At 50.8% G+C, this 20,225-nt stretch overlaps 1 protein-coding gene across 7 annotated transcripts in view; it reads right to left on the reverse strand.

Moving 5' to 3' along the window:
* Window positions 1-833: 833 nt before the first annotated feature.
* ZNF76 (zinc finger protein 76) overlaps window positions 834-20,225 on the reverse strand; it is a 31,893-nt gene continuing 12,501 nt past the window's right edge. For 2 of the 7 annotated variants that reach the window (XM_059178549.1, XM_059178548.1), the window contains exons 2-14: window positions 13,962-14,130; window positions 9,574-9,654; window positions 9,385-9,462; window positions 8,038-8,237; window positions 5,530-5,646; window positions 5,166-5,241; window positions 4,500-4,625; window positions 4,218-4,397; window positions 3,245-3,478; window positions 2,987-3,150; window positions 2,120-2,284; window positions 1,495-1,608; window positions 834-1,083 (exon numbers count right to left, since the gene is read on the reverse strand). In XM_059178549.1, coding sequence (XP_059034532.1) covers window positions 979-1,083; window positions 1,495-1,608; window positions 2,120-2,284; window positions 2,987-3,150; window positions 3,245-3,478; window positions 4,218-4,397; window positions 4,500-4,625; window positions 5,166-5,241; window positions 5,530-5,646; window positions 8,038-8,237; window positions 9,385-9,462; window positions 9,574-9,654; window positions 13,962-14,034 — 1,713 coding nt within the window. In that variant the 5' untranslated portion in view covers window positions 14,035-14,130 and the 3' untranslated portion in view covers window positions 834-978. Of the gene's footprint in view, window positions 1,084-1,494; window positions 1,609-2,106; window positions 2,285-2,986; window positions 3,151-3,244; window positions 3,479-4,217; window positions 4,398-4,499; window positions 4,626-5,165; window positions 5,242-5,529; window positions 5,647-8,037; window positions 8,238-9,384; window positions 9,463-9,573; window positions 9,655-13,961; window positions 14,131-20,225 lie in introns of those variants that run through there. The other 5 variants (XM_059178550.1, XM_059178547.1, XM_059178552.1 and 2 more) reach the window with 5 other exon arrangements.

Consider the following 20,225-nt stretch of genomic DNA (forward strand, 5'->3'; position numbering starts at 1 on the left):
AGCCTGGAAACAGTGGTCACCCTGGGCCTATCTGCCACTCTGGAGCCCACCTCCTTGGGTATGGGCAGGAAGCCACCTTACAACCGTGCCCCTGGTAGGCCGGTCCCATCAGTCTGGCACTGAGGCCGGGTGGGGTTGGTCCGGGGATACAGGGCTAGGAGCCTAATTCAACCAGCCCTGGTATCAAGGCTCAAAGTCGAAAGGAGGGAGGCAGGGGCCCAGGTGGAAACTTGGAACTTTTATTAAATACTCATTCACCCATCTGCCACCACCAACCAGAGCAGGAAAAAAAATTATCAAAATGGAATTTAAAAAAACAAACCAAAACAAATTCAACCCAATCCCCAGTATGTACAAGGCCACTCCCTCCCTCTTTGCTGGAGAGGAGAGGGGTGGCTGGGGGATGGGTGGGGCTGGGCACCTTTCCAGCCACAGGCCCCTGAGCGGTTCTGCGGTGGCAGGAAACCCTGCTGCCAAGTGGCCAGGCACCTGGGCAGGCTTCCAGGGAGGTGGTTATTGCTGGGAGGAGCAGGTCTGGGCCTGGTCTGCTCCTGCTGGGCTGAGAGCTGGTAGCCCCTTCCCCTGGTGGGTGGTGACCAGTCAGAACAGAGGACCAATCCCCACAGCAGTCCCAGTAGCCATCTGAGAAGGGGAGTGGACTGAGAGGAAGGGTGTTCTCTGGAGGAAGGAGAGTGGGCACCCAGCTGATTCTGAGGAGGGGATGCCCCAGTGCAGCCTGGTGATTAGCTTGTCCTCTTTAGCTCCTGACACCCTCCTCTGATTCCGGCTGTGCAGCCCTCCCCTGGAGCAGGGCCCCCGGCATCCTCTTCATTTAAGCGGTTTTCCTGCCGCCATCTCTCCCCGGAGACCTCTGTGGCCACCTTCCAAGTGTCAGCCACAGCCCGGGCCCTTGGAGCAGGGATGCCTGTGCAGCATGGGGCCTCCTCCAACTCGCTGTGGAATCCAGCCCCCTGGGACTCAGCAGCCATTCTCTGACTCTGTGGCCTCCAGGGTCACGGCCCCTTGCTGCATGGCAGCAGTGGCCACGCTGATGGCCTCTTCTAAGGTCTGCTGCTCCTCTAGCTGTGGAGAAGGGGGAGAGAAGCAAGGAGAGAGTCAGCCACTCCCCACCAGACTCTAGTGCTAATGAGTATGTGGCCTGCTTTGCTGAATCCCCTCCATCCACCCAGTGCCACATACTGAACACTCAGTGGGGCCCCTGTGAATGGCAAGTTTGCTGATAGAGTCCCAATGGTCCCGGGTCAGGGAGAGGGGTCTGTTCACAGAAGGGGATCACTGGCCAGAGGGGACCTCAGTAATCATCTACTTGAGCCCACTTATTTTCCTGATGAAGAAACGGAGGCACAAAGAGACAAAGGGTTTAGACTACCTGGCATTCTTTTTCGGGCCGAATGCCCTTCTCTTCAAGATCTCTGTCTCTTTCCTTTCCCCTCCTTATTCCCTCCTTTCTTAGGCTCTGGGACCTCAACCCACCTGCACGGCAATGTGCGTTCCGTTGGCTGTGGCCAACAGTGCCACCTGTTGGTGATGGAGGGATCCTACACTTGAGTCGTCGGCCACCACAGCCCCAGAGGTAATGATTGTAACCTGAAATATAAAAGAATGAGATTTTTCCAAGCCACCTATGTTACTCTCCCTCCCCCCAAGCCAAATAAAAATCCTTTCAAGCAAGGTGGCGTGGAACAAGCCAGAAGGGGATGGATAAAACCATTACGGGTCAGATTAATTAGTACGGGGCTCGGAGCTGAGTGAGGTGGCATTTTTTTCTCTGACTGAATTTAGGGATTTGGATTCATAGAAGGTCAGAGCTGCAAAAGACCCCGTGGTAATTTAATCTCATTTGAAAATGGACTGAAGCCCGTGGAAAAATGACCTGCCTGTGGTGGCAAATTGAGTTAGAGGTAGATCAAGATTTAGACACTGTCTCTTGACCCCCCAGTGAAACGCTTTCCAGAGAACTGATGACGCAGAGGAGCCGTGGGGGGAAATCTTGGTCCCCATAAGAAGGCTGGACGAGGCTGGCCAGCACGTTAATGCCCACCCCACAAAAAGGAAGGACAAGAGAACAAGAAACCCCAAGCAAACCGCCTGGTCATACGGGCTGCGTCTGCGTGCCATCAGCGCTGACCATGGTGACCGTATGTGTGCCAGCTGTGGCAAGGTCATCGTCCTCACTGGGTATGGTGAGGGTGGTGCTGCTGTGCTGGGTCACCATGCTGATAGCACTCCCCAGGGCCTGAAGGTCTTCCGGGGACAGGCTGACCTGGCGACAGGAAGGAAGATGAGCTGGGAGTGCAGTGGCGGGCTGTCTGAGAGCCCCTGGGGACGGGCACCTGTGCTCGCAGACAAGGTTAGCTTCTTGAGAAGCTGGAAGACTCATGTCACAGAGGGGGAGGGTCAGGGACAAGCAAGGAAAACGGGTCTTCATTTGCCAAAAGGAGATACTAGAAGAATTCTGTTGACCACTCCTATTTACCACCACTTTGCCTTGGGGCTCGTTTCTATTCAGTCTGGGGTCTCCACCCCAATTTCATCCTCATGTCAACTCCAAAAGACAGAAGTATGCTTGTCAGCAAGGGTGCTGACAAGGGTCTTATCATACCGCTGGCTAGAAACCTCCGGCCTCCAGACCCCACACCATGCTCTGGTCCCCACATCAACACGCCTCTCTTAAGAAATGTCTCAGTCAGATGATCAGGACCTGTCGGCCTCCACATAAACAGGGAAGCTACTATTTGCTCTCAAAGTTCTAGAGGCTGAGGTGGAAGCTCAAGGAGAAGGGGCTGGCTGACAAGACTTGGGCCCCTGGGCCTCAGCTCTCTGAGCTCCATGAGGCGAAAAAGAGAACCTGGGCAGGGGTGGGGCTGTCAGAACTTCAGGAGTCCCCGGAGTGAGAAAGGGGACCAGCCAGAGTGGCTCACCCTATCCCCTCCCCTCCCCGTCCCCCACTCCCGGGGGCCTGTACCTGCTGGGCGCCATCCTGAGTGATCAGAGCCACCTGGGGGGCTCCGTCCTCCTCAGTCACCATGGCCACCTGGGCTGGCAGGTCATCACCCTCTTCCTTCACCTCTGAGAGGTAGGCAACTCGAGAGCGTTTGGGTGGTGGACTCTCCTCGGCGGCGCAGGCGGCTGCGAGAGGAGAGCCCGAGCTGACACCTGCCACCAGCGGGCCCCGGGGAGGCCTGGCCCGTCCCCGCTCTCACCTCCTGCCCGGAGCCCTCACCGTCGAGCTGCTGCTGCTCGTACAGGGCCTGCTCACTCTCCTCTGTGGCCTCGAGCTCGCCGTGGGCGCTGCGCTTGTGCATGGCCAGTGTGGAGGTCTGCCGGTAGGTCTTGCCACAGGCGCTACATGTGTACGGCTTGCAGTGCGTGTGTACCACATGGTGCTTGTACAGGCTCGAGTACTCGGTGAAGCGCTTCCCGCAGCCTGGCACCGTGCACACGTATGGCTTCTCCCCTGGGGACACTGGGCTGTGAGGGGGCGGGAACTGGGGCTGGCAAGGGGAAAGCTAAGGGGCCAGGGTGGGGGCAGGCAGGGTAGGGGAGGAGAGGGATTGAGACCGGGGACTCTCAACAGACATGGCTGGGGGTGACGGCCAGCAGAATGGAGGGGACAGGAGTGTGGGCCCACTGAGTCCAGAGCAAAGGCTGGGGCTCATGAAGGGACTGGTGGGGGGATGAGGCGGGGCTCGTGAAGGTGGAGGTTGTGACTAGGAGAGGCAAGAGATAGAGAGGGAGGATTGACGTAGCAGGAGTGATGGGGGAGGGAGGGGACATGTATGCCAAGAGATGACACAGAAGGCTGGACGAGCAATGTGACATTGGGGAGGGCGGACATATGTAGGAGTCGTATGGACAGTGGAGGAGGGGAGGAGCTAAGGGTGACATTTCAGTTTACTTTTCCCCCATCACAGTTGACCCTGGCCTTTTTCTGGAAGCTCAGTCAGAAGGGGAGATCTCAGGGTGGGTGCAGGGAGGTGGCAGGGAGCTGGAGAGGGCCAGTGGGACCTGTTGGACGGGACCAGACTGGAAAGGGGGAACCCCACTGAGCCCCCTCTCCCTGCCCACAGGCCAGCCTGCAGGGGCCAGCAGGAGGGCTTGGGGCTCAGAGTCGAGAACACGTCTTAGGCCAAAAGCCCAGAGGCGAGAGGGCCAGGGCCTCAGAAGGGTCGCTTCTCGCATGCCGGCTGGCCCACCTGTATGGATGCGCACGTGGTTCTTGTAGTTGGTGGCGCTGGTGAAGCCGCGGCCACAGTGCGGCTCCGGGCAGGTGTAGGGCCGCTCGCCTGTGTGGGTGCGCACGTGTACTTTACGGATGTTCGATGTGGTGAAGGAGCGGCCGCAGCCCTCGAAGGGGCACCGGAATGGGCGTTCACCTGCAAACATGGGGTGCGTGGGGTGGGCTGGCTCAGGGAGAGGGATTGCGCCGGGGTCAGGAGCTCCAGGTCCCAGTGTGAACAGGGCAAGGCCCAGCCTACCGGTGTGGGTCCGGACGTGCTTCTGCAGGTCTCCTGAGGTCTTGAAGGCCTTGCTGCACAGCTCCTCTGGGCACTTATATGGCTTTTCACCAGTGTGGGTGCGCACATGGCTCTTCAGCCCATATCCTGTCCGTGGGTGGGAGGGAGGGATGAGAAGAACGCTCAGGGAGCCTCAGCCCCCATGGCCTCATTATCCTAACTCAGAGGCTCTCCATCTTCAGGTGGGCTCCGTGTCGCTCCACGGCTCCTCAAGCACAAGAAGCCTGTTTCGGCCTCTATCCCTACCCAACCCCGGGCAGATCAGAGGGGCTGGAAAAACCCATGCTGCTCTCCTCCCCTCTTCTGGGCAGCCGGTGCCATTCTGGAATGTGCATCTGAGAGCCACGGCGAGAGGTTTCCAAGGGGAAATGAAGTCCGGAGAGACGCATGGCCCAAATACTCCACAACCAATGGAGGAGGAGGGTCTCTCTATCAAGCCCCGCTAATCCCTTTGCCGGCCTGGATTATGTTGCCCCCAATAACAGGGTTTCTACCAGACGGGCCCTGCAAGTCAGAGCGCTTGGACAGCAGGTGCTCCAGGAAGGCAGGAAATTCCCAAAGTGAATCTAGAACTTTCCACCCTCAGGTGGAAGCAGTCCACCTTTAGTCTTCTTCCAGGTAGGTTACCTGTGGCAAAGGCCTTTCCACAGCTGGGGAAATCACACCTGTACGGACGGTCACCCGTATGAGCTCTTTCGTGCACCTGTGAGGATAAGCAACCACAGGATCAGGGGGACTGGGGTATGCAGGGGCTCTTCAGTTGTCTTTAGAGCTCAGAGTATCAATAATAGCCACCTCCTCCAGGGGGCCCTCCCCGATTCTCTTCCTTCCTGCACTCTTCATGCCTGTCACCGGCCCCTGGTTTGACATTTCAGTACACTCATCTCTTCCTTTCAATAGGGCAGGGACCGGTTCTAGTCAAAGCGGGAAGGTATAATTACAGCCTGGTGGGGAAATCAGTAAAGCTGAAACGTGTGCGTGACAGCCTTACCTTTAAGTGATGAGCAGTGGTGTAGAGACGCCCACAGCCTTTGTAGCCACAGCGGAATGCTCTGTCCCCGACCTGCTGTCCTTTGCCATTATGGGGAACCTGGCTGTCATGCAGGACCTGAGGAAAAAAAATCCTGAGGTTCCTATCTGTATCCTCCTCAATGATGAGAGAGAAGAGGTGAGATATAGGCCCTAGCTGGCAGCTTATGACCCAGCATGCGGGGCTAGGCCTGCCGGGGGAGAAGGGCAATGGGGGGAGACGGACCGAGACAGACAGGAAACAGGCACCGAAGCACGCTGCAGAGGAAACAGGGCTGACATGTGGAGTCTCCACCCACCTGTCAAGGATAGAGGGAGGACTCAATGTCACAGGGCCTGTGACAGCAATGGAAGACAGGCCACCTCCCAGACAGCTAGGTAAGGTGGCCATTCAGGCCACCCCCAAGCTAGGCTTTTACAAAAAATATTTTTAAAAATTTGTTTATTCATGAGGGGGGCAGAGCATGCAAGGAGCATGGCAGGGGAGGGGCAGAGGGAAAGAGAATCTCAAGCAGACTCCATGCTGAGCGTGGAGCCGGACACAGGGCTCAATCTCAGGACACAGAGATCATGACCTGAGCTGAAACCAGGAGCCAGGCACTCAACCAACTGTGCCACCCAGGTACTCCTTAAGATTTTTTTTTTTTAAAGATTTTAGTTATTTATTCATGAGAGACAGAGAGAGAGGCAGAGGGCGAAGCAGGCTCCCCAAGAAGCACGGAGCCCAACGGGGGACTCAATCCCAGGACCCCGAAATCATGACCTGAGCCGAAGGTAGATGCTTAACCATTTGAGCCACCCAGGTGCCCCTTAAGATTTTATTTTTAAGTAATCTCTACACCCAGTATGGGACTTGAACCCACAACCCCGAGATCAGAAGTCCCACGCTCCACTGACTGAGCCAGCCAAGTGCCCCAGCAACCCCCACTCTTGACCACATGCACCTAGGAGGCTGCAGCTCCAGGCACCCTTATCCTCTGATGTGAGGAGACCCCTCCCTCCCTGTGGGAAGCCTGTGCTCAGCAGGGGCATCAACAAGGGGGCCTGCTTCAGGGATACGCTCACCTGGGTTCACCAGGGTGAGGTACAAGCAGCAAACCAGAAACACCTGGGACAGGGGCCTGCAGGTCCTCACCAGGAGTTTCAGCTCTAACCACAGCACCCAGCTGGCTGACTGGGAGCACCAAGTCCTCCCTTGTCATTTCTCTCGGGGACACTGCTGGAGCCACCCACTTCACACCTGCCCCGGGGCTTCAGGGAGCCTTTATTGCTCTTCCGCTTTCCTGAGCAGGGTCCTGCTGGGACTGTCCCTTAGTCTTCATTTCCAGGACACTTTGGTCTGCCCAGGAGCTCCTGAAATGGAACTCTGGAAGGGATGGGAAGTAGGGGATGAATTGATGAAGCCAAATTCATGGCAAGGTCTGTCAGCTCCAGAACAGGGGGTCAAGTAGCTGACAATATTTCACAGACACTTAAAACAGCTGGGGAATTGGAGGGGGACAGTGTCACAGGTGGCCAGGCCTGCTTGGCAGGCTAACCCACTCAGGTGTTCAGATTTCATTCCCATGCCTCACTGGTTCTCAGAGAATCAAGGAACTTCAGGGTTGGACGTGACCTCTGAGGTCATCTAGTCCTGTCTCATCATCTCAGAGGCGCAAGCTAAGGCCTGGGAGCAGAATGACTCACTCAAGGTCAGACTAGATAGTAGCAGCTCTCAGGGGTTTTGATTCAAAGTCCAGTTGTCTTTCTAAAAGCAGCAAGTCTCAAAGAGCCCAAAGCAGTCTTCTGTTTTGTGCTTCATGTTGGAAAGACACGAGAGTTTCCTCCTCTCCTCTGATACTGTAGCATAGTCTTATTATAAAAACAACTGCCCCCCCCAATCTTCGGGTAACATTTGTGGTCCGGGGAGCCCTGCCATTTTCACCCCAGGGAGGGTGCCCCCCGGTCTGGCATGCTCACAGATCTCATTGCCCCCATCCTCCGTGGGCGGGACCACCACTCTGGCAGAGACAGTGCTGATTGACCCTGGGAGAGCCCAGCTCTTCCTCCTTCGAAGCTGAGCTACAGTACAGGCCCTGTGGCCCAAGAATCCCAGCTACTCTGCCACATCTGCCCCCGTCACTGCCTACTGAGGTTACGTCCCCAAATGACTACATGAGTTGCCGAGAACAAATAAATCCGAGACCAGCCCAACTCGGTGGCCCAGAAATCTAATAAAAGTCGCTGGCTCTAAGTCGCCACTGGTCCCTTGCAGCCACCTTCCCTCGGCAGAGTTGGCATACACTAGAGGGAGCATCAACAGCAGTCGGTGGCCCCAGTCATGCTGTCATGTGCTCTCTGGACGGTGATATCAAGGGAGCCAGTGTGAAGGGGCAAGAAGGGGAGTCATAGAAGAGCTCTTGTCCCCTACAGTGGTGGTGGTCAGGTGGCCAAGGGAGTGGATGGGCCACGTCAGGCTTGGTGAGCTCACCTTGCTGGCATACTGCTCCAGGGCCACCACCGTGTCTGCAGTGAAGCCCTCATCATCCTCCGTGGCCAGGTCCTCCAAGCCCACCTCCGTCTGCACAGCCAGGATGGCGCTGTCTGCTGGCACAGCCACGGGGTGGTGAATGTAGGCAGTGGAGCCGTCTTCCAGTTGGACGGCTTCCAGGGCGCTGGGGTCATAGCCCTCTGCAGGGAACATGCGGTTAGTCCTGAGACCGCACAAGGGCAAGACATATGGCGGGCACCCTAGCGTTAAGGTAACAAAAGGCACATATGCCAAGGAAGTTTTCAGCATCTCCTGGTCACCCCCTTGGTGAGTCACTCTGGCTAACCCTTCTTCGGGGGCTGACTCTCCCAAGAAAAAGGTCTCCTTTGAAACTCTGGGAACTCACAAGGTCCCTGAGGACCCAAGGGGACCATCATCATCATCACCTTCACGACCACAAGAACCTCCTAACTGGTGGCCCTCCAATTATCTCCAGGCCACACACCATCCAGAGAAATCTTTGCAGGACACAGAGGAGATCATGTTACCCGATGGTTCTACTACTGCCCACCAGTCTCAGGATAAAGACCAACAACCAAACCCTTATCTTGACATCCTGGGCCCTGCCTTTCTCGTCTTACCTCCCTCATTCCCCCTGCCGCCCTGGCTCCTAGCATGGAATGAAGCATGCCTTTCTTCCTCCTCCCATCTCTGAGCCTCACATGCTGTTCCTTCTGTTCCCTGCCATCCCTCTTCCTCCAGCTAAGTCTACACTTCAGCTCTCAGCCTGAGTGTCACGTTCGCAGAGAAGCCTGAGCATCACGTTCGCATAGAAGCCCTCCCTGCGCTGATCTCTGCTTATGATGATCAGTTCTTCGGTGACCGTTCGTTTCACTTCTGTCTCCCCTGCTAGCCTCTAGGAGAGCAGGCCCACCTTTGTCCTTACTTGTACACACCACACCTAAAGCAAGGTCTGGCATGCAGTGGTTGCTCAAGAAACTACTGGTAGAAGGAATAAATCATTATTCCTCAGTACTTAGAGACTTCAGTCTTAAATGTTACTAAATCTTTACTGCTGGCCTTGGATGACATCCTTGGGTCCTGTTTAAAGCCCCAAGACTTTGCAGCTGTGTTAGAGACAAAGCCACCACTGAGGCCCATGCTAGTGAGCCCAGGGGCTCAGTTTCCCGGAGGCAGAAATTGCCACTCCAAGGGTGGGCACCAGGGAAGGTAGGTGAGCCTGCTAATCCCGTCGAGCTTGGGAACTGCAGCTCCCAAGGCCATGCCCCAACTTCAGCCAATTCTGCCTCCCTTCCGCCCCACCAGTCGTGATGACTGTGACCCCACCTTTGGGTGTGCGGTGTATGTAGGCCATGCTGCCATCTTCCAGCTGTACAGGCTGTCCATCCTCGAAGGAGAGAGCTTCTGTAAGGAGAGCAATCCTTGCCTTTCTCTGGAGCTCGATGCCATCCCAGCCCTCCCTCGGTGGGTGCTGCCTGGCCTCCAGGAGGCTGGGGTGTCTTGGGGCGCCCTCACCTTTCTGCACCGTCACTTGGTGAATGTATGCGGTGGTCCCGTCCTCGAGCTGGATCACTTGCCCTTCCAGCAGCTTCTCTCCTGTGAAGGTGGAAATGTAGAGAAGCAGTTCAGGCCCTGAAGAGGGTCAAGGGACACCTGCCTGCTTCTCGAAGAGGTCTGTTTGAGGCATAGTTTGCATGTCTAAGCATGGGTGACATGCCCTACGTCCCCTGCTCTTTGATTCCTTAGGCCTGGGCCTCAGATGTACCAGGGGTGAAGACATCCCACCATGAGGAACCCTAGAGCCCCCAACAGATTCCCTTCCTCTATTCAAGGAGGAGCACCTTCATTTATTATTCCATCCATGCTCTGTGAAGAGGGGACTTCCAGCCTAATGGTGAGCTGCCAAGAATGATCTAAATAGAGAACAAAAAAGGCCCTGAAACCTGGAAAGACCTCAGTAGGTCAAAATTCAGCACTCTAACTGAACTAACAAAATGAAATACATTCCTTGTCTCCCACTGTGCAGTATGCTCGGAACTAGACTGTCTAATAAGGCAGTACAGCTTGTGGTTAAAAGCAAGTGGTTCTGGAACTGTCCAGGGGTCCTGGGTTTGAGTTTTAGCTCTACCTCTGACTAGCTGTGTTCTACGACAGTTTATGTAACTTTTCTGTGCCTCAGTTTCCCCCCTTTTGAAAAGAGGATTAAAAACTGTGTTTCTGTCACTGGGTTGCTGTGAGGGTTAAATGGATTAAGGAATGTAAAACAATGCCAGGAACGTGGGTGGTCAGCCCTCAGTAAGCCTTTTTTTTTTTTTTAAAGAATTATTTATTTGATAGAGGGCGAGTGGCAGGGGAGGGGCAGAAAGAGAGAACTTTAGCAGACTTCCATGCTGAGCGTGGAACCTATCGTGGGGCTTGATCCTGTGAGCCTGAGATCACGTCCTGAGTGGAAACCAAAAGTCAGATGCCCAACCGACTGTGCCCCCCAAGAGCCCCAAGCCTTAGCTTTTATCATCAGAAACCTGATCTCCCATTTTAGAAGAAACAGAAAATAAAGCAATGGGGAGCTAATGTGGACATCAACAGCCGTGCTATGGCTTATTCTCTAGGCCTGTTCCACTGCCACTGTGGGGAACATCTCCTTCACTCATCTCTGATGTTTTCATTTCATTTTTCTAATTAAACGATGACTCACCTAAGACAACAAGAAGTATGAAACATAAAGACTCCAGAGTTCCTGAGATATTACTCTTCCTTTACCTCAGATCTTTACTGGGAAGCATTTTTCTTTTTAAAAATTTCATTTATTTATTTTTAGAGAAAGTGGAGGGTTGAGGGGTAAGCTTACAGGGAAGCACTTACAAGAGCAACAGGCTCTTTGGTTTAGAATTAGGATTAGACAGGGATGCCTGGGTGGCTGAGTCAGTTAATTGTCTGCCTTCCACTCAGGTTATGATCCCAGGGTCCTGGGATCGAGTCCCACATCAGGCTCCTTGTTCAGCAGGGAGCCTGCTTCTCCCTCGGCCTGCTGTTCCCCTTGCTTGTGCGCGCTCTCTCTCTGACAAATAATATAGGATTAGACAGGCCTCTCCTGATATCCAGTGAGTTTCCCAGGGAATGAGGGGGAAAGAAGCAAGAAAGGTAAGAAAGGAGAGGGAAGAGTTTGTGACAAGTGGTTTGCTTACTCCATTCTTCCCAAGTTTCAGGTTTAGTAATTTGAGCTCTGATGATGTGGGAAAAACACCAGGCAGCTGCTTCTGGCCTAACTCTGCTATCTCTCCCTCAGAAAAATCCCCATACTTGCCTCCATGCTGTCTTCTTGGATCAGTAACCCACAGTTTTACAACTTAGCTAAAGACCGGTGAGGCAGAGACAAAGGTAAGAAGGAGTTCTAAAGGCAGTTAGCAGAGGGCGTGGGACCCCGTCACCTCCACCCATTCGTGAGCCATGGGCTTCCCTGCATTTGATGCCTTCTCTGTCACGGCCAGGGCACCGCACTCGGGGTTCTGAGAGCAGGACCAGAGTTTCTGCTGGCACAGTCACTGCTGCTTCAAGGCACAAGACCAAAGGTTGAGAAGGGTTACTTGAGACAAGATTTCAACCTAGAATCCCCTCTCACAGCAGAGACGACAATGCGAAGGGCCAGGCGGGAAGGATGGCTGGCTGACACGGTCTTCATGTCCTGCGATGGAGAGGTAGCCGTATGTTCCCGTGGGCCCCAGTGCATTTTGGTTCACAGGACACTCTCCCACTCTCAAAAATGTTGGCTTGAATAACACATTTTATGCTCACCCTGATGACCGATAAATCTGATAAACTTTTAGAGCCGCCAAAGCTGGCTCCAAAGAGAGAGGGCTGCTGACAAGGACAGTGCCCTGGCCACGAGCTTCAGAGGAGCTCACTGCAGGGGAGAGATGGCGTCTAGGACAGTGTGGTCCTGGTTCCCGAAGGCCGACTCCCCCCTCAGGAGTGTGAAATCAGTTGTGAGTCTGTGTGCACACACACTGTGGTGCCATGAAGCAGCCAGAAAACAGAGAGTAGAGAGAGAGAGAGAGAAACAGGGTGGGCGTGGGGGTGTGGGGATTCAGGGAGACCCACACATGAAAGGGAAAGACCTAGGAAAACTGGGTGGCTCTCTCAGGCCAAGCGTGGCCACTCGACCATTCATTCACACACGGTCATTTCCATGCTTCCATTCTTCTGTTTCAGCCTGCTGTGCCTGCCGCAGAGGGGCAAGACCCGTGATAGGGAGTCTGCAAAGAGTTTCAAGCTTCCAAAGTATTCTAGAGAAGTGCTGTTCTCAAGCGGATGGACGAAGCCAACCAGGCCCACATATCATGGACAGCTCTTGACAAAAAACCTTTCCAGGGACGCCTGGGTGGCTCAGTTGGTTGGACGACTGCCTTCGGCTCAGGTCATGATCCTGGAGTCCTGGGATCGAGTCCCACATTGGGCTCCCAGCTCCACGGGGACTCTGCTTCTCTCTCTGACCTTCTCCTCACTCATGATCTCTTTCACTGTCTCTCTCTCAAACAAATAAATACATAAATAAATCTTAAAAAAAAAAAAAAAAAAAAAACCTCCAGAAGGCAACCCTCCCCAACCCAACACTGTCTTAGGGAAAGAGTTTACTGATGAGATTAAGGGGCCTCTCCGAGGTCATCTGCAAGCAGACAATTTAAAATAAAATCAACAGACAATTTCTCTTGGGAACTGACATACACTTGCACAATGTGCTGAAACGAAGGCGGGCAATGTTGCAATGACAGCACATTCAGGAGGACGGTGGTGCTCAGAGTCCGGAAGAGGCAAAATAAAGCGCAGGAGCGAGGCAATGTTGGCCCAGTGCTGTGCGAGGAGGACAGGCAGGCCATCTGGCATGCCTGAGAATGCTGGTGAGAAAGGAGGCTGTCAGAGCAGTGCGCGTCCCTGGCCCGAAGGCCCTGTCCTTCAGTGACATTCAGTTCTCACTTTACAACACACCTTGATTTTAAGTTGCAGAGAGAATGGAATTTCAGGGGATTCCAAATTTCAGATAAACAGCCAATTCTTTTTCAGTACTTTGTGTTATTACTTTGTTACGTTTGTTTTATTTTTTAAGATTTCATTTATTTATGTGAGAGAGAAAGAGAGAGCGCTCACAAGCAGGGGCAGAGGGAAAGGGAGAAGCAAACTCCTCACTGAGCAGGAAGCCCGACATGGGGCTTGATCCCAGAAACCCTGGATCACAACCTGAGTCTAAGGCAGACACTTAACCAACTGAGTCACCCAGGTGCCCCATTATTTTACTAGTTTTAGTGCTTAATCTCATGTTTACACATATCTATCCCATGCAGTATTTGGGATATACTTGTACTAGAAAATTATTATCTATTATTATAAAATTATTATTATCTATCTGCAATTCAGTTTTTTTTTTTTCAATTCAAATTTAAGTGTATACCCTTGTATTTTTATTCTGAGAACCTTACTAGGACCTAACGCATGATATCTACGCTTGGGTGTCCCCCTCTGTACATGGTTTAACTTACTTGAAAGTTTCTAGAGAGCACCCAGAAACTGGACAGGGAATTTATTTGAAAAGCAGGAAGTCATATAACCAACACGGTGTTCATTCATTTCCAGAAATATTTATGAACTACTTACCGCACATAAGAAATTATGCCTTTCAAAGGTCTTGGTTCTTCCAGCTGGGCTAGTCAGATTTTCTAGGCTGGCCTGCCTCAATGGCATTTTCTTTTAAAGAGTTCCCTTTTTGTCAGTGACCTCATGAAATTCTCCTGCTGAGTAAGTTGTGGCATGCAAGCAGGAGGGCACAGTCGTGGGGAGACTCTAAGAATGGGACATTCCTCTCCAGAGGCTGGAGGACAGGATGAGATTCTGGGGTACCTGGAAATACTCACCTTTGACAGCTTGCTGGACATAGGCTGTCGTCCCATCACTGAGGGTCACCGTTTGCAGCCCCAAGCTTTCCATGGCAAACTGCTACTCGTACACTCAGACATGAAGTTGGCTTCTGGCCAGCACCAAGAGCCACAGCTGAGGTCAGAGATTTCCTTCTGGGTCACAAGTCTGAGAAAATGGACAGTGTCACATTAGGAGCTGCACAGCTTCCTCCTGCTACAAGGATACATAAAGAAAGAGTGAACGAGGCCAGCTAAGAAGAAAGGAAGATGAATTCTTCAAAGTATAAAACTATGTTTGCTTTTGTGAAGAAGGTGCAAGATAGAAATATTAAAGAATTTCTAAAAGTTGAGCATACAACAGAAGCACGCCAGCCAAGATTCAATGATCAAAACCCACTTTTAAACTCACTCTCCTGGGGCACCTGGGTGGCTCAGTCCATTAAGCGCCTGCTCAGGTCATGATATCAGGGTTTTGGGATCAAGCCACAGGTCAGGCTCCCTGCTCAGTGGGGAGTCTGCTTCTCACTCTCCCTCTGCCCCTCCCCCTGCTTCTGCTTGCTCTCTCTGTTTCTCTCAAATAAATAAGTAAAATCTTTAAACTAACTCTCCTTAGGAGGAAGCCCCATTAAAGGCAGGCTGCCAGTCCCAGTGCTGCTGGTTCTGGGGAGCACACATCACATCTCCACATTCTGACAGCTCTCCTACGCTCAGCTCAATCTAACCACTGGCCTTGTTGACCATCATCACTGAACATCCCACAGGCATCACAAACAGATCGAGCCCCAACAGACTCACGATGTGCTCCCTGGAACTGTTCCTCTTCCAGTATCCCCTATCCCTGGGCTGGCATTCCCAGCCACCCAGAATAGGTGGGGTTATCCTTGATTCCTCCTTCTCCCTCAAAAGTCTAGATACACCACTACCCGACACCATACACAAAAATTAACACAAAAGGGATTAAACATTTGAATGTAAGACCTGAAACTACAGAACTTCTAGAAAAAAATAGGTGGCTCCCTGACATGGTCTTGGCCATAATTTTTTTGGATTTGACACCAAAAACAAAGGAAACAAAAGCGAAAATAAACAAGTGGGACTACATCAAACCAAAAAAGTTCCTGTACAGCGAAGGAAACCACCAACAAAATGAAAAGGCAACCTACAGAAAGGGGGAAAATCACACATCTGATAAGGGGTTAATATCCAGGAGATATGAACAGCTCATACAACTTAATAGCAAAACCCCCAAACAGTTCAATTAAAAACCAGGCAGAGGATCTGATTGGACATTTTCCAAAGAAGACATCCAAATGGCCAACAGTTACATGAAAAGATGCTCGACATCCCTAATCGTGAGAGAAATGCAAATCAAAGCCACAATGAGACACCACCTGTTAGAATGCCTATTATCAAAAAGACACAAAATAGCAAGTGTTGGGGAGGATGTGGACAAAAGGGACCCTTGTGCACTGTTAGCGGGAATGGAAATTGGTGTAAATTGGAAAATGATATGGAGGTTCCTCAAAAACTTAAAAATAAAACTACCATTTGATCCAGCAGTTCCACTTCTGGGTATCTGTCCAAAGAAAATAAAAACACTGACTTGAAAAGACACACACATTCATCATTATTTACAACAGCCAAGGCCTGGAAACAACTCCAGTGTCCACGGATGGATGAATGGATAAAGAAACTGTAGTGCATATATACAACAGGATACTATTTAGTCACCAAAAAAGGGGGAATCTTGCCATCTGTGACAACATGGATGGACCTAGATGGTATCATGCTAAGTGATATAAGTCAAAGACAAATGCCATGTGATCTTACTCATGTAATATTAAAAAAAAAAAAAAACCAAAAATACCCAAACTCATAGGTACAGAGAACAGATTGGTGGTTGCCAGGGGCAGGGGTTAGGGATAGGCAAAATGGATCAAGAGAGTTAAAAGGTACAAACTTCCAGTTACAAAATAAGTAAGTCGTGGGGATGTAAAGTATAGCATGATAGCATGGGGACCATAGTTAGTAATACTGAACTGCATATCTGACTGTTGCTAGAATAAATCTTGAAAATTCCCAACTCAAGAAAACAATCTGTAATTACGTAAGGTGATGGATATTAACCAAACTAACTGTGGTGATCATTTTGGAATACACACAAATATTAAGTCATTATGTGGCATATCTAAAACTTAAATATAATGTTGTACATCAATTATACCTCAATTAAAAACAATTTTAAAAAGCTTAAGAAGTCTATGTACTTACTTTGGATGAATATCACCTCTCACATCTCAACTACTCTGAGAGCCTCCTAATGTATGTCCTCAAATAAACCCTTGCCTGTTTCCTAGGCATTTTGTAATATTGTGTCAGAGTGACAAAAAAAAAAAAAAAGCACAGGGGCACCTAAGTGGCTCAGTGAGTTAAGCATCTGCCTTCAGCTCAGGTTGTGATCTCGAGGTCCTGGGATTAAGCCCCACGTCAGGTTCCCTGGTCAGCAGGGAATCTGCTTCTCCCTCTTCCCGCCCCCTCCCCTGCTCATGCTCTAATAAATACAATCTTTGGGCGGGGGGGGGGGGAGTACAAACCTAAATTCACCACTTCCATGATCAGAACTCCTCAGCGCTACCTCTTCCTAGCACTCACACTCCTAGTCATCTCCTCGAGTACTCATCACTGTCCCTTTCACATCTGTTGCCCACACAGGACTTTAGGCTCCAGCCTGGTTTCTGGTTCACTGTGGGCGCTCTGCAAATCCTTGTGCAGTGACTCACTGGGTCCTTGTGTGCAAGGAGGGGGCTCCTGGGGCATCCTCCTGGCAGGACTTCCTTTGCATTCACCCTACTTGAGCCAGAGCCCACAGTTGCGAAGCCTTGTTCAAGGTTTAGCAGTTAAGATTCCCACTGCCGCCCAACCACAGAATTCCCCTGGACTTGGCATCTGGACTGCCTACTTGGTACTCACTATCTCCGGACTGATCTTCTCAGTCAGTGCTGCCCAAACTGTTTTCATGTCGGGGCAGCCAGAGAGAAGGATGTTTGTATGTGGCAGATGCTGCTGCTTAAAGCCAGGAGCAACCAGCTGGGGCTCTGGCAGCCCCAAGGGCTGAGCTGGTCAGTATCTTTACATAACTATAGCCCACTTTTGACACACTGGCTGGGATGTTCTACTTTAGACTTAGCATCCCCGCTAGAATTATTCATTCATTCTGCCCATAAACATTTACTGAATGGCTACGCTACTACGAGCAGTAATAGTGAACAGTGCTGTAAAGGAACAGTATACATAACTCATTTAATCCTCACAAAGATCCAGTAATTAAATACTGTGATTATCCTCATTTTATATTTGAGGGAATTGAAGCCCGAGACACTAAGTAACTTGCTCAAGGTTGCACAAGAGGAGGATTTTGAATCCAGGCCGTCTGGCTCCAGAGTATGTTCTTAAATACTTTTTATTATTATTATTGTGCGGCCTAGTACATTTTTAGCTAAAGCCACCTGAAAACATTATTTTGGTGTGCAAGCTTATGCATTTTTCTGACAAGAAGGGAGTTTAAAGGGGCGCCTGGGTGGCTCAGTGGGTTAAGCCGCTGCCTTCGGCTCAGGTCATGATCTCGGGGTCCTGGGATCAAGTCCCGCGTCGGGCTCTCTGCTCAGCAGGGAGTCTGCTTCTTTCTCTCTCTCTCTCTCTCTGCCTGCCTCTCTGTCTACTTGTGATCTCTCTGTCCAATAAATAAATAAATAAATCTTAAAAAAAAAAAAAAAAAAAAGAAGGGAGTTTAAAGATTGCATGAGTGTCTTACAGGGCTTAAAGGTAAAGGACCACTGCTCTAGATGGGAATTCTGGCAACTGACCTATCTTATCCTGTCTACTAGGATCCTGGCAGTGACCCCAACCTTGCTGAGAGCCCTGATAGCCCCAAGTTCTAGTCCTGGTCTCTCTTGGTCTGCTCCATGACTCTCAACTTTCAGAGTCTTAAGCAGGGAGAGAAATTCTTTTGGTAACCTGTTTCTGTTAACAGCACTGTCAGAGTAAGGACACACATGAGACCCAGGTCTGAAAACAAAGCCAATTATAGGTTGAAACGGGATTACAAAATGGCCCCAAATCTTTAGAGCTGGCTCCTGTAGCAACGGTTGGTTTAATTGAGCACATCTGTACTCTACTGGGATTTTATGAAGAAAATCCATGGCACGCTTACCAACACGGGTTCTGGAGTCAGACAGCCTGGCTCTATCCCTCTCTGAAGCTGTGTACCCTTGGGCAAGTCACTGAACCTCTCTGAGCTTCAGATGCCACTTGTAAAAAAAAAAAGGGGGGGGGGGCTACTAACAGCACCTTCTCCAAAGGTTGCTGTAGGGTTAAATAAGGTCACATATGTCAGCATTTAGCAGTGCTGGCACATAAGAAGTACCCTAGAAAAACTGGCCCTGAGGAGGAGGGATGCGAGAGGAAGGGAAAGGGAAGTGCTTTCGAAGTGACAGGCATTTCTAAAAAGTAGCTAAAGAGTGGCAATGCCGTCAACTAGAAGTCTGCAGAAATGGCTTCGAATCTCAATTCTATCTCCTGCGACCACCTCCTGAGCCATAAGGTGAAGTGCTGCCCTGGAAGTCCCTAAAACCCTTCCCACTGCTCGTGCTAATTATATTTACCACACAGACAGCCCCGAAGAGTGCCAGCCACCGTTCAAAGTGCTTTACCTATATTAACTCTTTTAATTTTAAAAATAACCCTACGAAGAAATTAGATCCATTATTTCCACTTTACGGATGAGGTGACTGAAGCTTAGAGGCAGAGTCATTTATTCCAAGGTCCCACAGCCAGGGAAGGGCGGATGCCAGGATTCCAAGCCAGGCTGGCCGGCCCCGGCCCGTCCCTCTCAATACACAGTGCATTTCTTCCTTCTGCCAATCCAGGCTGACACAAAACACTTGACTACTAATTGTTTAACTTTGCTGTCATCCACTGTTACTGAAACCCAGTCCTCCTGGACCTGACCACAATGGAAAGAGGGAAGAGCTGGAAGCCACATTTCCCAAAATAAGGCTTCTTACACTCAAAGAAAACAAATCTCCACTCCCTTTACATGTCCTCATCTCCAGGCTAAATGTTCCATTTTCCTCCCTAAGCCCATAATATAAGCCTTTATAAGTGGTCCACTCTGGCTCTCCAGCCCTTCCTGATCTCTGGTGCTGCCTTCCACCAGAGACTGACCACAGGTGGGGAGAAGGCTCTCCGTGGCTGCTGTACGCGTGTCTGATGGCCATGTTCCTCCCTTTCCTTTGTGGAATGATGCTTTCCTCGGAATCCTTCTGTGCTGCTACTAAACTAGCAACAGAGATACTAGCAGAGCCAAAGAGAGGCCTGTCACTGCCTCAGGACAGCTGTGCCTGTGCATTTCCTGCTCGCACTTGACATTTCAGATTCATAACTCCGGTGGCCTTCTGAGCAAGGACGGAGAGGGAGCAGGGGCAGCTGCTCTGTTTCTCCTTGTAGACAAAAGATTCGTCAGCTCCCCAGTGACCTAGGCTGGGTGTAAGGGAGAGATAGACTGGGGATGGTGTGGGGGATGGGAGAGAAGAGCCACATGACAATGGGTAGGGATGAATAAGGAGTACTCTGGACTCTTCCAGAACTTGCAGCCAGCTTCTCTGTCTGTTGCATTTTAAAATGAACTTAACTTCCAAAAATAAATAAATAAATAAATAAATAAAATGAACTTAACTTATTGTTGGCTCTGTAGCAGGCAAGAGCCCTGTGGCTCCATAATACATATATGTCTCCTAATGTAAAAATGTAAATTATCATTTATCGGGGAGAGAGAACATTTAGAAAAGCTTTTTGGATACTTTGGATCTTTAGGTCTTTCCATGAAACAAGATGTGCTTCAATTGTCTCCTCAAAGCAGAAAGATAAGGGCCATGAAAGACAGAAAATTAGATGGCAGCCATAAATTTGTGCTTCACTTTGCCATGGTTCAGATCTCATCTGACCCACACCAGAGCAAGGCGCCTTGACTACAGGCACCTGTTCACTCTTCCATCATTTTCTGCTAGTCTGAACTCCTCAGATATTTGGAATAAGGCTTTCTGTGTCCTGCTTCAGCCAGCCCAGAGGATAACTGTATGCAGAAGCGAAAAGAAAAGGGAGGGAGAAAGAAAGGAAGGAAGAAAGAAAGGAATAAAAAGAAAAATAAATCAAAACATTTGCTTGGAAAGAGAAGAATGTTCAGCTTTGGTGGGGGGATAAGGC

The sequence above is a fragment of the Mustela lutreola genome, chromosome 6 (assembly GCF_030435805.1).
Source record: "Mustela lutreola isolate mMusLut2 chromosome 6, mMusLut2.pri, whole genome shotgun sequence".
Lineage (NCBI taxonomy): Eukaryota > Metazoa > Chordata > Mammalia > Carnivora > Mustelidae > Mustela > Mustela lutreola.